The following is a 16,869-nucleotide window of genomic DNA, read 5'->3' as shown; positions in this document are numbered from 1 at the left end:
GCCATTAATATTTTTATTTCTAAAATAAAACCATATAATCCTAGATAACTATAATTAATGCATTTCACTTTAAGTTGGATATTATAATAAATACAAAAATTATTAAGTATATCCAATAAAAAACATTCTAATTCTCTAAAATAAAAATTACAAATTTAATACTCAATATCATAAAATAAGAATACGGGTCGACAAACACGAAATATTTGTTAACACACTAGTTATGACAAATACATTTGTATATTTTGATACAAATTAATTTGTATGCCTAATATATATACATTTGTATATTTGCATTTTTTTATTTAGGGTAACCCACAAACCTACTACACTCTAGTTTAGGACGAACAAGATATTACGTGAATGTGTATAATAGTCCTAATTGTCAATACTAGGATGAATGCGAGATAAAGTGATAGTCTATAAGGCATATTGTCTTACAATTTTCTCTTAAGGGGGTGAAGAATAATTAATAATCACATTTCCAAAATAACTTCAACATATTATCTTCAACTTTCTACTACTTGATAGCCTTCAAAAGCCAATACAATTTATAAATTTAAAAAGTATGATCATTAAATTGAGCAATCATTAAATTGAGCAATCATCTATCAATATTTAATGATTATAATCTCCCATCAATTAAAGAATTAAAAAGAGATTTTTAACACAAATCAGAGTTAGGTGGATGGGGAATCCTTGTAGTGTAGATACTTTATATCCTTTCTATTTGGAGAGTTTAATTTGATCATCTCCCAAAGTATATGAAAATTGCATTTGAAAGTTCAAATAATGGGCACCCAAAATAATAAATAAATAATAGCACACTCAAAAAACGCCAAAAAAGTCACACGAGGGACAAATTCTGAAACACTCCCGCTTAAATTAAGTCAGATCTACTTTCAAAACTCAAAATTTTCACACTATCCCGCTATTATAGCTTTTCTTCTCCGCCTCATACTCCTCATTATTCCTTTCTTCTCTCTTTCCACAAAACTCTCTTCCACTCTTTATTTAATCCCCAAATCCCAAATAACACTTTATTATCATTATTTATTATAAATCTCTCGCTATCTCATGTCAGCTTCCTCCACCCGCCGCATCAAAGACCGCGCCGCCGCCACATATGGCATCACCGCCGCCGCCGCCACAGTCAAACCCTCCCGGTCCATAACCCCACTTTCCACTTCCCGGAGACACCCTTCTCCTTCCGACAAGGAGAATCGCCGATCCATTTCTCGTGGATCTGCTTCCAATCTGACCCAGAAACCCGTTACCCGACCCGTTCCACGTGTCAATAAATCTTCAATCAACGCCGTCGATGCCGGAGACTCCCGTGAACGGAAGTCCACGTCATCAGTTCCGAGAGGTAGGAGTTCTAGTCCTTCTGAGTTTACTAGGAACATGTTAGATAATGTTAAACTTCGTCGGGTTTCAGTGGATCGGGTCGTAAGAGACCCGACCCGGGAACATTTAGGTTCTAGATCCGTGAAATTGAATGGTGGGTCGGTGCGAAATGGTGTTAATATTGATGCAAATAGTGAAAAGGTTAAAACTTTCCGAAGCTCAAGTGTAGTGAAACAAAAGGGTAAGGGTAGTTTTCAAATCTGTGTTGAGAAGAGTGGTTCTGAATGCGTTGTGGTTAATGGGGGCAAGGTGGGATCGTGTTTGGTTGAAAAAGATTCGATTTTGAAAGATGGGTGTGAACTAAAATTGGATTTGGATAACTTAGTGAAGAAAGAGGTAGAAAATGAATGTGCCATTGTTGTTGGTGGTAGTGTTAGTAGTAGTAGCAGCAGCAGCAAGTATCCTAGTAAGCTTCATGAGAAGCTTGCCTTTCTAGAAGGAAAGGTGAAGAGAATCGCCACGGATATAAAGAAGACTAAGGAGATGTTGGATATGAATAACCCTGATGCATCGAAGGTGATACTCTTGGATATTCAGGACAAGATATCTGGTATCGAGAAGGCTATGGTTACTGTCAATAGTGATGATTCGGATGGTAAAATGGGGTTGAAGATGAGTGATGCATGTACTGGTAAGCAATTATGTATGATTGCTGATAATGATGGGCTTCAAACTGAGAAAGTGGATCATGGTGAGGGTAAAAGCTTGGTTAAAGGGTTGAATAGCGAGGAATTGGAGGCTAGATTGTTTCCTCATCATAAACTGCTTCAAAATCGGACACTGATTAAGGAATCGTCTGAAAACAGTGTACGTAATGAATCTGAACCCTCTGTGTTGAAAGATAAGGGGTCAAGTCTTGTTGATGAGAAGTCAATAACGTCGGAGTTCTTGGATTCGCTTAGTAAGGAGACAAGTAAGGTTGATGTTGCGAAGTCTTGTGAAGTTCAAGAAACAGGTGGTAGTGGTGGTGCTTCTGAAGTAATGAAAAACTCTTCTTCCTCCACCTTCAATCAGAAGTGTAACGTTGACCTAGTACTTGAGGCAGAAGAGAAGCTTGAGGATTTTGATGATCAGGAGAACAGGCAAAGAGAGTTTGTTGAAGAGGAGACTGATGAAGCTTTCAATTATTCGCTGAAAGAAATCGGATGTAAAACTGCCACAGCGGGATGGTTTGTGTCTGAAGGAGAGGCTGTCCTCCTTGCTCATGATGATGGCACATGTACATATTATGATATTGCCAATTCCGAGGTATGTAATCTAGTCACAGATTGCGAATATCTAATGTCAATGTAGTTATTAGTTTTGAGCCTAGAAGCCTAATTTTCTTGATGTATTTTTCTATATTTGCAACTTGCTATTAATTGGTCTGTATTGAGGTGCCTGATTTTTCATCTTATTAAGATAAATTATCACCCCTTTATATATGTTGCTGTTTTGAAACCCATATAGATTTAGAAGTTTGGAATTTTCTACAATAGTAGTAAGTATAAGAAAGATGTGTATGGAATCAAGTTAAGGAATAATAAAGTTAGATTTAATGTTAAGTGATACTTTTTTCAATAACTGAGACATTTATGCAGGCATGATATAACTGCCCTTTTAATGTTTTCCATAAAATATATTGCATACATTGGTTTTTGGACTTGGTGAAAAAATAAATAAGCCATTTACTTTCAGCTGAAAATTGATCATATTTTCAGGAAAAAGCTGTATATTTGCCTCCACCGGAAGTTTCATTTAACATGTGGAGAGATTGCTGGGTAATTCGTGCCCCTGGTTCAGATGGGTGCTCTGGAAGATTTGTAATAGCTGCATCTGCTGGAAATACTATGGATTCAGGCTTTTGCTCATGGGACTTTTACACCAAAGAAATTCGAGCTTGCCAATTCGAGGTTGGAACAACCTCCTCAAGAACAGCACTTCGGCCATTGCCCAATAACATAAGAAGAAATTCAGCATCTAGCATGGTTGCTGCAGAAGCTAGGCAATGGTGGTATAAACCCAGTGGACCTCTGATTATCTCTACTGCCAGTTCACAGAGGGGTGTAAAAGTTTTTGATATTCGTGACGGAGAACAAATCATGAGTTGGAATGTTCAGAAACCTGTTTTGGCAATGGAATTTTCTAGCCCTTTGCAGTGGAGAAACAGAGGAAAAGTAGTAGTAGCTGAAGCAGAATCCATTTCTTTGTGGGATGTGAACTCAATTGTTCCTCAAGCTCTGCTATCTGTTTCTTCTGGTGCCAAAAAAGTTACTGCTCTCCATGTGAGCAACAGTGATGCTGAATTGGGTGGAGGGGTTCGAAAGAGGTGAGTAAAGTTTGATCCTTAGTTTCTTGCTTACAATCTTTACCTATAATATGTTCTGTTTCTGAATTGCTTGGTTTCTATTTTATCTTATCTATTGGCCTCCTAACAACATAGGTAGTGAATTGGTAACCTGCTTTATTTCTTTCCCAATAAAATTATTACTTTCATAATTACTGTATTCATTCTATCTACTACTAGCACAAACACATGTATATTTAGTTCACTTTTCATCGAAGGAAAGCTCCAGGCCAAAGCTTTTCCTTTTGTTATTTAGAATAGGGAGTTTTCCTAATGTGTTTCTTTGTTGGGTCGGAGTCAGTAAATTTTCATTGACATGCTACAATAGAACAATACTTTTTATAGAACAAATCAAAGAACATTTCCCCCAATACAATTACACATGAAAAACTTTTAAAGTATTTTGGGGTAGCCATAACTAACCTTGGAATACACTATCCCCCTCCCCTGCTTCTTTATCGTGAACTTTTACCATTTTTAACTGAACTTTATAACATTAACGCAGAGTAAGCTCATCAGAGACTGAAGGAAACGATGGTGTGTTCTGCACTTCAGATTCTATTAATGTTTTGGATTTCCGTGAGGCATCTGGGGTTGGACGAAGGATACCAAAACATGGTGGTGTCAATGTGCACTCAGTTTTCTCTCGTGGAGATTCTGTCTTCCTTGGGTGCACCAACTCAAGTTCATCTGGAAAGAAGCAAACCTCATCACTGCTACAACAATTTTCATTGCGCAGACCAGGACTCCTCAGCACCTATGATCTACCAGAATCCAATGCACACCCACATTATGCAGCAATTTCACAAGTTTGGGGTAATTCTGAGTTTGTCATGGGTGTTTGTGGCTTAGGATTGCATGTTTTTGATGCATTGGATGGCTCTGGTGCTCAAAGCTCTAGAGAAGTTGTTGGCCCAAATGACTTGTATTGGCCTTCCTTCGATTATCTGGGATCTCGCGCTCTTCTGATATCAAGAGATCGGCCAGCAATGTGGAGGCATCTTATAGCTTAGTAATGAACTTATAGTAATTACCAGTTTCAGAATAGGAATTTGCTGTGTTGCTGCTTTGGTTTTTCCTTGCAATGTTTTAAATTAAGGACTAAATTTTGTTCTGTTATATGAAATATTGTTCGGAATGGATGCTTGTGTTAGTATTTTATGCAATAGCCTCAGATTTGTCCAAGGTGACTTATAGTGTGATCATTGATCAGTCTGGTGAATCTAGAGCTATATTTTAATTTGAAATAATGCCACCTTGGAAAGCTAAATCATCTTGAAAGCTTAAGTGTGATTATACTGGTAGGTTAAGTTCATGATGTACCTTATTAAATTAACGATAAATATACTGTGTCTCATCTTGGAAACAAATTCAGTTTAGAGGAACATTACTCTTTATATACATTAAGTTTATGATCCTTATATTTGTACAAACTTTCTACAATGCCCATTTGGGACATTCTTAAACACTTGTTTTTGAAATACCAAGTAGATTATCATTTATCAACTGATGCTTCTGATATCCATGATGGCAATTTACAATATGTTACATAGTTTAGAAATACTTGTTTCTAATTGCTTAAAGCAATTTAATAAAATCCAAACACATGACAACGTTATAGAACAAATCAAAATTTATGTAAAATTTTACTAACAGTTGATACAGAACATGAAATCCAAAAGGATAGAGCCAATTTAAAGGACAAAATGTCACATAAAGTGACATTTTGCACTGCATTTGGTGGCTATTTACAGTTAAATTGGTGTTCAATGAATGCTAAGGGATCTCCAACGGATATTTTTGCCCCATTTATCTCGGCTTTTCTGCATCAGCATTTTTTACACTTCCAGAAACATGATTGCAGAAAACATGTTAAATTTTGTCCTTTCAGCTATTTGCTTGCCATGTTTACCTCAGCTTTTCTATAGGACAATCTGTACATGATGAGGAAATCACCTCACATGTCTGAGTCTGTCTCGCGAAATGGTAGTGGAACTGTCTTAACTGCCCGGTAATGACCAACATTATTTAAATGCTCATTTTCCAACCTGTTCACAATAAATTTAAGTTCATAAGCATTCTTGATTTTGTTGACCATTCACTGCTGCAAATAAAAACTAAATTATCTTGAAAGCTTAAAGTTATGCTTTTAACACAGAATCAACCTTTATAATCAAGTAGTGAGGCATGTTATGGTCATGACTGAATGAAATTGATGCAGTACAAGAATGGTATTTTTAAAAATGAAAGATTCATTTTCAGCTATTTTAAAACAGCTGAGAATCTACCTGTAGAAATTCCAATGTCCTCGTCGAATAACCTCCAATGAAGCTAACAAAAAGTCTAGTAGCTTTGTTTGAACAGGACCTACTTTGAGATGCATGACTGTCTCCACCCAAGCCAATCTTAGGACAACATTTAATGCCTGAAATCCGATATCCCTTTGTGATTAAGAACATAATCGATGCATGATTGCAACGTTTATACAAGAAAGTAGCGTAGAGAACTAACCATAGACATGTAGTATATGGTTTTATTCTTTAGAACTAGATCATCTCTGAGCAAAGGATTTCTGGAGTTGAGATTCAGAAAACCCCAGTCCTTGACAAAATCCCAGAACAATTGGTAAACTGTGGCAACCACAGAAGTGACCAAGACTACACCAAACCATAGGTAGTCGGCTTGTCTGCCATATGTTACTCTAGCCCCTGCGGCAATCATCGCCGAAACATATTTCCCCATGTTAGCCAAATGGTTAACATCAGAGTCATCAAACCACCGTCTTGCGCACTGATAGTGACATTCAAATAGCATGTGTTAGTAGATAACATAGAGTATTCGCAAATTCTTGAAGTCAATAAAGAGTCTACAATGCCTGTTAGCATCAAAGGCTTACCTGCAGCGCACGCCAGAAATACGGCATAAATGAGATGATATAGGTTATTTCCATATATTGCCTTCCAGAATGACATTTCTCAGGGTGGTGTGTTTTGAAAACTGTTGCGAAAATGTGACAACTTGTTGTTTCCAAATGCCTTAGCAATGGAATCTGTAACCATAGCATACATATTTAGTGTTGATTAGTATTATTAATGTGAAGTGAAGGGAAATAAAAGACAAGAATATAATAAACTTCCTGTAGGCTATACCGCCGTAAAAAATTACCTGGCTAGTTAGTTGGTCAGCCATAAAAAAGTCCACCAGCAGAACCTGCAGGAATGAAAAATCAAATTGCTAAGTTTAATTTTCTGTATGATTATCTATATGCTCCAAGAGATAAGTGAAAACCTTACTCTATAAAATGGAGAGCAGACAATGTTGCGCATGACACGGATGAAGCAGAAACGAGTCGGGCGATACAAAATGTCGAACGGGCAAATGAGCAGAACTAGGAAAAACTGAAAATGACAATTTAAAATCAGCACAATGGTTTAACTATCTAGGAGTTCCTTAAAGATAAGTACACTAATCTATTAAGTCAGAAACACAATAATGAATAGACTAACCAGAAGAAGAATTCCCGGAATGGCATCAACTTGGCTTGGAGAAAATCCTGCAGCCCTTAGAAACAGGTGTATCACCATTGCCCCAACCACAGTGGTCATCAAGGTGGTGCACATTAGAAATGCATCTCTGTGTTTTAGTGCTGTGCTTGGTGAGAATTCAAATATGAAATTATGGTTAATTCTTGTTCCCTTCCACATGTACAAGTTGCATCCATACATGAACAAGTGCAGGCTTAACAATGCAAACACACTGCACAAATTCAGTGCAACAATTAGTACAGTTATATAACATAGGTGAGGTTTGTGTTAAATTCTACCACATAGCTGTTTAAGTCAGTTATATTAGATTCTTACTAGAGAAAAATTTCAGAGTCCATTTATATTGTTTTCTACTTAGTAACATTATGTTATCATATGTTTTGAATCATTGAACACATTCCTTTATATATTTAGTACTTTCAATATCATAGAGAAAAGATATAAGTCATGTATGATGTAAGTTCAACTAGGGAACAATGAGATGTAGCACCTGAAGATAGGGTAGACATTTTCCATATAAGTTTGCTCTGTACTAGGGGAAAATATTCCACACAAATGTGCCAAGATTGCGTATACACAAAACAAAGATACAAAACAACCTGTGGATAACCCTGCAAAGACATTGAAAAAGAAAGAAACATCAATGTCCATATCAAAATTTTAATTTTGTTGTCATTTTACTTAATTTTTTAATGTTTTTATTATACTTGGGGCATGTTTGGTGGTCGAATAAAATAAGACAAGACAAGATAGAGAACAAAATAGGATATGAGTACGATAAGTCAAAGCGGCAGTCCTATCCTATTTCGCTGTTTTACTAACCTCAAAATCATAACATAATAGGATAAACTATCATATTCTTTCCACCAAACAAGTCCTTAATCTCATTAATAATAAATATTATTTTTGTTGGTTTAAAGAAATTTTATACTATCTATTAAGCATGCAATAATATATCATAAACACTCTTAAAATAATTATTTTAAATGTCACACAAACCATAATATATAATTCATCAATAATATAATTGTATATAATTTTTATTTTCTTAACTTCAAAAAATTATCTAACTCCTCTGCTGATTCACTATACTCCTCAAATTAGTGGCCACTAATTAGTAGCATTATATGAGGCCAACACATGATACATATTGCGTGGTGATGCTTCTGTCATTAGGCATAAAATACAGCTATGACTTTAAGACAGCACTGTTAGGAAATAATGGTATAATATAATGATCATACTTTACTTTTTATAAAGCATTCACAAAAATACATTAATAGTTTAATTGAGCATTAAGGGAAGATTATGACATTACCAACAAGAAAGGTTGTCATGTGAGAATCTTTGTGGTGTTGGGGTCTTAAAAACTTCATTGCTTTTTTCCTATCATCGTTAGCAAAGTGCTTTGTGAATATGGATTCCACTTCGTCCATTAGTCTAACAACCTTTCAATCAAAATATTATAATACAAATAATCACCACTTATTAGAAGTTATATATAATAGTATAACCTATATTCCATACATCATGAATTTGAGAAGAACCAAATCAAAGGGTACTTAAAAGTTGAATAAATATTTGCTTATATTCACTTGCTTCTTTCTTGTATTTGTCAGTGTACTATCTATCATTCATTTGTATTACATTTTTTTAAGAATAATAATAATTAAAAAATAAATGATATATGATGAACTAACAGTATATAAAATTCTTACACCGTAAGTATATGCATCATTTTCTCTTCTTTTATTTGGTATAGAAAAAAAATACCTTATCAGAACTAATGAAATGGGATCTCTTCACTTCCTTTAAATAACTTGCAGAAGCGTTTTGGCAAGATACCTGATCAAATGGCAATATAATTTTAATTTGTTTATATAATCTGAATTTCAATTGAAAGATTAGAAATGAATAGTTAACAACAATTGAGTTTGCCTATATTGAAAAAAAAATTGAGTTTAATTTTGATGCCAAATTAATATAATTTTTCTATACCAACAATTTTTTTGATATAACCAATGGTATCCATCACCATTTTGGGTAAGGAACTAATATCTTTCGAGACGCGTGAAAAATGTTATATCATTATATTTTAAGGGATAAAAATGTTATATCACATTATCTTTTTTCTTTACTTTTGATGTACTTCTCTCTCCATTAACAGAGAGAATCCTTATCCCTCAACAAGTGTTACTTCAAAAAATCAAACCTTTGAACTATTTGTGTATATGAGATCTAATTGAGTCTTATACCACTAGTTCAAAATTATTAAAATATGTCACAAAAGTATACTGAGATGGTTGTAAGTCCCTCAAAACCTTCACGTGGAAAATATGACCTTGAGATGCAAGTTAGTTAGAAACATGATGAGTAATGTGTTCAAGCACATTTTTAATTCACTTGCTAACTATATATAATGAATGATTCTAGTGTAACACCTAAATATAAGGACTCATGCATATATATACAAGAATGTAACTAATCAAGGAACCAAAAAAAAATTGCAAATGCATATTTGTACATGTAGAGACATTTTAATTAAGCCATATATATACCTTGTCAAATTTCTTGAGTATCTTTGAAAATGCAACCATATTCAGTGAGCTGCCAAAAATGTAAGAATACAGTTAGAAATTGCTCAATCATGAAAAGGGTAGTTACGTTAAGTAGGTAAGGTCTATAAAACATTCCATCAAATGAAATATATTCATATAATACGTAAATGCATGAAAATTTTAGTGTCACACACTTACGTGAACAAAGAAATGATGGTATTTGGAAGTAATACGTAATAATTATTTCACATGAAAAATTGAAAGTTTGAAATATTAATTAAATCCTAGCATGTCATTATTGGTCTCTTCATAAGTTATTTCATGTGTATAGATTTTCGATGAGTCCAAAAACTAAGCAATGTGTTATGCACCTTCTTTTTCTTTGTACTTGCAACTTTTTCATAGATTAATTGCTTTTTGCCAATACTTTTTAAAAGTTTAGTGCGCTTAATTAGAAGGGATAGGAAGACCCAAAAATATAAACTTGATGAAGTGATAGATATCACACTTCTAAGTGATTTTTTGTAGATTAATTTAAATTAAGTAACCATTTTTTGCTTTCGTTACATTCTTGCATATATTGTTCTTATTTTTTTTCATTTTACTTTTTTTGTTCAGTTAAAAAAATACAACTTTTTAATTGGAATTATATAATAAAAATTTATGGTTAGTGCTTCACTGGTTACAGTTACTTTTACATCATATGATATGGGGGACCATGCATAAAATAATACTTAGTAAAATATTTGATTTTTCTTTCAAGGGGCCAATACTACAGAAGACAAGACGCATGCTTTTTATGTAATGTGTTTTATGGTGTTAGGGAGAATTCAAATTAAACAAAGCTATAATTTAGGTATTTGAAAATAACAATGAGTAAGGACCACAAAAAAGTTTTTTATTTTTAAACTTGGAATGAAAGTGAAATAAGAAAAGGTTAAACTAGAAACTTGAGAAGAAAGATCTCCAATTTGGTTTTGTTCAATATCATTTTTAAGTTGGGATTAGATCAGTGGGTTTGGAATTTACATTTGATCCTTTACTTTTATTTATTTATTATAACTAACAATATTAAAGTGAGTAAGAAATTAATCTTTTTTGGGAATATTTATTCTTTGTCTTTAAAACTTTCTATCTTCATGTCTCAAGTCAATCAAATTTCACCAAATTACATAAAAATGTTATTTTTATTTTTAAATAAACGACAACTTTTAATTGGTCCGAGACACAATAAAGTGGGACACTTGATACCATATATTTCCGAGTGCGTGAATGTCTCTCCCAACAAGTGTATATATATTATATTTATATTTATATATATATATATATATTATATTTTTATGTATATATTATGTTTATATTTATATATAATATATTTAAATATATATAAACTAATCTTTTATGTTTCTTGTTATGATATCATGTCATTTTTGTTGTTGTTATATTATATATATAACTTTGTGCAATATTATTTTAAATAAATTAATTATTTAACTAGTCCAAATGAACTAATTCAAACTCGAATCATGTTTTGAGATAAGCAAATCCTCATTAAGCTGAACCAAACAGAGCTATGGTCAACTGGATTTGACTTTTTTTCAGCGTATGTATAGTCTTCAAATATAACATCATATCTATAATTATGAATCACATTCTTGGACCAAACCCTTTTAGCAAAATGCCGCCATGTATAGCCAAACATAAAATACTAAGAATAAATATATAAATAAATGAGTGATTAAATAGAAATGAATAACCTGTAAGTTTTGAGAAGGCCAAGGGCTTTATAGAGTTCTACAAAGGCACTTCTAATCATCTTTTCAGCATATTGAATTTTTCTCTTGTTAATGAACTCACCAGACCCTTCTTTTATTGGATTGTTTACCAAATCTTCCCACAACATTGAAGTAACAGCTGTTATTGCTCTTGTTGGAGCGGTGCTAGGAATATCAATTCTTATCGATGTCTTAGCTTTTCCTTTCTTTGTCTTTACTCTAGTTGATGAATTCACAAAATTTACACCATTTCTTTCCAATCTTGTGATTACTTCATCAGTTTGTGAAACTTCTGAATTTGTTTCATCCGATTCTCCACAACTTTCTGCACAAAACAAATATATAATCATATCTTCATCATGATTTATGCAGAGAAAAACCATAAAATTAAATCATAACACTCACACAATATATATAATAAAAAAAGAGAAAATTGGTGACTTTAAACTTGACGATTTTTCATTTTTCTACTAAAAATATTAGTCATTTTTTCATAATTGGTTTTGCATTGAGAAGTTATTAGTTCCAAAATATTAATTTTATTTAACTTTAGATTAGTACAATCACCTTTTCAATAAAGTTTAATATACACATTTATATTTTTGTCATTCTATTTATTTTTATCTATTTGTCCCTCATTGTATTAGGTTCACATCTTTTATTCTACATATAAATTTGTGTCACTTCACTTCATGTATTAAAGATTTATTATTGAACAAAACTTAATAAACTTAAATTGAAATTTAATAATTTATAATTTTTCAACTAGTGACAAATATTTAATATTTTTTTTTGGTATTAACAAGAATATCCTCTGACTTTATAAATAAAGAACTAATTATTTTTGGGTACATAACTATCACTTCCAACAAATATCGCTTACATGAGTCGAACACTCGATCATTTGGTCTTTCTAGAATAAAATGTTTAACATATAAAGCAGTAAATATGATACATTGATTTTCCCCCATTCTCTCATATCACAAATAATAAAATTATGTTATTTTGACTGCCAAAAATGATTAAATTTAGGTTGTTAATGCCTGGAAAAGGTTGTTCAAACAAGATAGAAAAGAATAAAAATAGAGATGCCACCCAGAGATATACTTCAACATCTTAGTTCTACAACTCCTTAAATATCCATTTCTTTTCCAAAAATTAGCCTCTCACTTAAAGCAATACTTAGGAAAAAAACATATCCCTTGTCATACTATTTTTGTCCCCATATGGTGTGTTATGGAAAAGTTATCAAAATAAACTTTTCCAAATGTTTAGTGCAAAAGAAAAAAAGAAGAAGAGAGCTAACCAAGGAAACTTGACTCCCTAACCGGAAAATGAGGGAAGATCCCGGTGTTAGAAGATTTTGACGGCGAATTCCTCCGGCGGCGGTCGCCGATAACTTGCTTAAGGTCTAGTAATATCTGAAGCTGCTTGTTTAGCATTTCTCCTCTCTCAAGAAACTCACTCTCTTGTTTCTTGTAGAATTGATTCACCTTGTTAAGCTCTTCATCTAATCTAGCAAAGAAAACATGCACTTCATCCTCTTCTGAGAACAATTGTGCAAGCTCAGTTTCATACACTTCTTCTTCACTGTCCTCCATTGTTTTTCTCCTCACCTGCCACAAAAAATATTCATATATTTATAGTTAGTATTATTGTTCTCTATAGATAAAATGAATGTTAATTCAATTCCTAGATGAAATAATTAATTTTTTTTAGAGATTCATATTTTATTAATAAACTTGATTTATTTATAATAATATATACAATATCATTCGATTTATATAATGGAGGGTTGGTTATTGGTGTAATCATTTATGTGCACAATGATCTCGTGACATATATGTGGGAAATAGTGCATACCACAAGGGCCAAAATCGTTTTCCCCTGGTTTTCGTGCGAGAATGAGAAACTCCACAAAGAGAAAAAAGGCACAAAAGGGTTTCGGAAAAAAGCCAATGAAACTCACTTTAGAGTCTTCAATAATGCAATTCTCACTACTCACAATTTTGTTTTTATACATATATTTTTAATAACAATTGTCATGATATACACTCCCTCCTTTAATTATATATTAATCTTTCACTTAAGAAAAACTATAATATATAGCTCTTCTATTAGTATAATTACAATAGTAAAAAATAATTACAATTAAAACAAATGACAACATTATAATTTCATGCATATTCGGTTTTATCAATCATCTCAATTCCTTTGCATTCATTAGGACCTATCTATTTATGGTTGGACCATACAGTATAATTTTTTTTTATGAGGTGAGATTCAAATACTCAATCTCCTTTACTTCAATCATCAAATCATCTTTTTCTATTTCATTCTTTTAACCATCTACCCTAATCATCATTTCACCTTAATTTCTTAGTGCTATAAAATAACTACCGTTAGCCGTTAGATATAAATGTAATTTCAAATCCTTGATGAGAAACCTATGTAATTTCACAATTCACGGTAGATTTGAAGATAAAAGAGAAAAAAAGGGCGCGTTACAAGTTTGTAAATATAAGTATAGAACATAACATGAGCTTAATGAGAATTATAAGATTAAGTGGTTCAGGAATTCTTCTAAATATATAAACATTTCTTTGTCCAAAATTTCTCATTTTTGTTTTGTTTCTTCCCATTTTAGAAACAATTCCATTTCTCTTTATCTACACACAATATATTTATTATATCTTAAGTATGAATTACTTTGATACGTAATCATTCTCACCTCAGTATACCATGTTTATACAAAATATCCGTTCTAATGGTGAAAATATATTTTCTATTCTAGAATAAGGTTATGCATGAAGACGTACGAAAACACTATAAGACAAAAACAGGAAAAATCACAAGACACACGCAATAGTATTCAGACATGTCCTAAAATCTACTCATATTGACCTGAAAACACCAAAATTTGAGCTGAAATACGCCCTAAAAATAACAACATGGAAAGCAAGCATAAACCTAGTTAACTAAGCAATGTTATTATCTTATGAGAAGAAGGGTCATGTATTTTTTACCCGAATTTCGTATATGAATGATAAATAATATACCCGAATTTCGTATATGAATGATAAATAATATACTGATATGAAAATCTTTAATATTAATACTTTACCTGAATGATATCTTGTTTCTCTTTATCTGAACTGCATAACTTGTTGGTTATGAAGCGAAAGGTATCAAACATGGAACGACCAAATTCACCTTGAGGGACTTGTTGCTTTGGAACTCTTGCAAGTTTGATCTTCTTTATTAGTTTCTTGAGCTGCCTATAATTGACAAAAGCCTCCTTCCATTCTGGTATGAGTTGAGCTTCAAGTTCCTTTGAGAACTTCACCATTTTTATTGGTTTGTTTTAGGATATGGTGAAGTATATTCAAGAGAGAATTTGGTGAGGTGAAGTTATAGAAAAAAAAAGAGATTTTGTTCAAAGTGCATGTAGGACTTGAGAATGTGATCCAGGGATTTTATAAGGAGAAGAAGCCGTGTGGACAAAATATTAATTAAGAGATGCATATATTGCTTTTTAGATATGCTTTTAATTATTGTTTCCCTTTTAAGAAGGATGTGCACTATAATATAAGTGAATAGTATTTTCAATAGGAAAACTCTATTAAGAAAATAAAATAAAATGAAGTTGAGAGAAACACAAATCCATACATTAGAGTGATTTAGTGACTTCATTTTCCTTGTGAGAGGTTAAGAGATCTAAGTATTGCTCATATTTTTTTGCCAAATTCATTAACTCACAAGTTGTTAAAGAAGAGTGCATAGCTATTATGATTATTATTTCGTTATTTCAACTTGCAGAGTTGAATGTTTATCTTGAAAACCACAGTTTTCTTTATTAGTCCCATAATATATTGGGTTGGTAAGTGTTATCAGGTTGGACTCAGGTTATAGCTACATAATGGAAATATATAAATAATCTCATAGACGAAGAGATATCCAAAATTTGTACTTTCCCAAATATGGAACCATTTCTATTTGTGAAATAAAAATAAAGACGAACAGAATGTACGACATATATATCTTTATTCGCAAGAAAAGATTATGCTAGGATATGAATTTGCAACATCTTAATTACTAAACAACAATCTTAATATTGATTTTTATGTTAGAAGAGGACAACGAGAGTTTATCCAAATTTGGGTACATGAGAGTGAAACCCCTAGGCTCATAAAAATATGAACTATCAGCAAACAAAAATCATTAATCAATATTCGATTGGATATTTAAGTTAACATTTTCCATGCACAGTAATTTCTGTTGTATTAAAAGGGAGAAAATGGTATCCAATTGCAAATCAAAGCCTAAACAATGATGGTGCCCAATGCAAGTTGAAGGAGCCATACTAATGGTTCATTATTATAACAAAAATGAACATTAAGGCTTCATTATACAAATATGAAAGCTTTGTAACATTTTGCCGATAACATCCATATGTGGTAGCACTTTTTACCAAGATCCAAATGTGCACAAAATTTCTAGTTTGAATCGTCTATTTGCTTTCATTTATTTTCCTTAGTGGAGACCTAAAAAGGAGTTATGCTTTTTTAATGTGAATAAGTATCTACTCAGGGAATATTCCCAATTAAAAGAAACTTTTTAATGCAAGTTCATAAATCATCTACATGAATGATAGTTTGTGGAACAAAATGTAAGACCCCAATTATTGCTCCAGCATGCTAGCTCATCTTCCACGATTAATAAGAGCCCCCAACTTGTGGTGTGCTTGATGTTGTGGAGGCTGATTTTGTTTTTCCATGTAGAAAACATTAGAAGAAAAAAAAAATGTAGTTCCAGTTATCTTTTGCAGAATTTTCACTCTTTTTTGTGTGGCACTGTTTAATTTAGTGTAGATAGGGTTGAAAATGATAATGCCGATAATTATGCTGCATTTGATGTAGAGAGGTGTTGTATTAAGGACCCCCTCACATTTAAAAATAATGGTGTTTATTTATTGCTACGCCATGATTAATGTCAACAAAACACATAAGCCTATAACAATGTTTTTCTTGGTATGTATTATTGGAGCTTTCGTGTGATTTGGAAAGAAAGGAAGTTACACTTTGCCCGAGTTGGGTTTGGGCCGGGCTATGTGATTGTTGTCCTTTCCAGACTATGCACTACTAACGAGCAAATATATGTATACATACCACTTTAATGTCACAAACAAGTATAAATTAAGAGATTGTCGTATCCACAAGGACTTGTTAGATACTAACCTTTCAATTAAAAATTATTAT

At 32.5% G+C, this 16,869-nt stretch overlaps 2 protein-coding genes across 2 annotated transcripts; one reads left to right on the top strand and one right to left on the bottom strand.

The window, feature by feature from the left end:
- Positions 1–961: 961 nt before the first annotated feature.
- Positions 962–4,923, top strand: LOC109339504. Its single transcript, XM_019576959.1, has 3 exons — positions 962–2,655; positions 3,108–3,715; positions 4,239–4,923. Exons 1-3 carry the CDS (start codon positions 1,078–1,080, stop codon positions 4,744–4,746), a joined length of 2,694 nt encoding a protein of 897 aa, XP_019432504.1. The 5' UTR covers positions 962–1,077; the 3' UTR covers positions 4,747–4,923.
- A 411-nt stretch (positions 4,924–5,334) lies between these two features.
- Positions 5,335–15,093, bottom strand: LOC109339505 (phosphate transporter PHO1-like). The gene is made up of 14 exons (XM_019576960.1): positions 14,736–15,093; positions 12,918–13,227; positions 11,594–11,936; positions 9,837–9,885; positions 9,052–9,123; positions 8,597–8,726; positions 7,769–7,889; positions 7,240–7,489; positions 7,027–7,131; positions 6,899–6,943; positions 6,630–6,782; positions 6,245–6,523; positions 6,022–6,158; positions 5,335–5,781 (listed from the first exon to the last, which is right to left on the bottom strand). The coding sequence occupies exons 1-14, from the start codon at positions 14,958–14,960 to the stop codon at positions 5,691–5,693; spliced, it is 2,310 nt and encodes a 769-aa protein (XP_019432505.1). The 5' UTR covers positions 14,961–15,093; the 3' UTR covers positions 5,335–5,690.
- Positions 15,094–16,869: the final 1,776 nt, after the last annotated feature.

This window comes from Lupinus angustifolius, unplaced genomic scaffold (assembly GCF_001865875.1).
Source record: "Lupinus angustifolius cultivar Tanjil unplaced genomic scaffold, LupAngTanjil_v1.0 Scaffold_79_15, whole genome shotgun sequence".
Classification (NCBI taxonomy): domain Eukaryota; kingdom Viridiplantae; phylum Streptophyta; class Magnoliopsida; order Fabales; family Fabaceae; genus Lupinus; species Lupinus angustifolius.
Note: the sequence above shows the minus strand (reverse complement) of the source record. Positions and strands in the feature narration are given on the sequence as shown.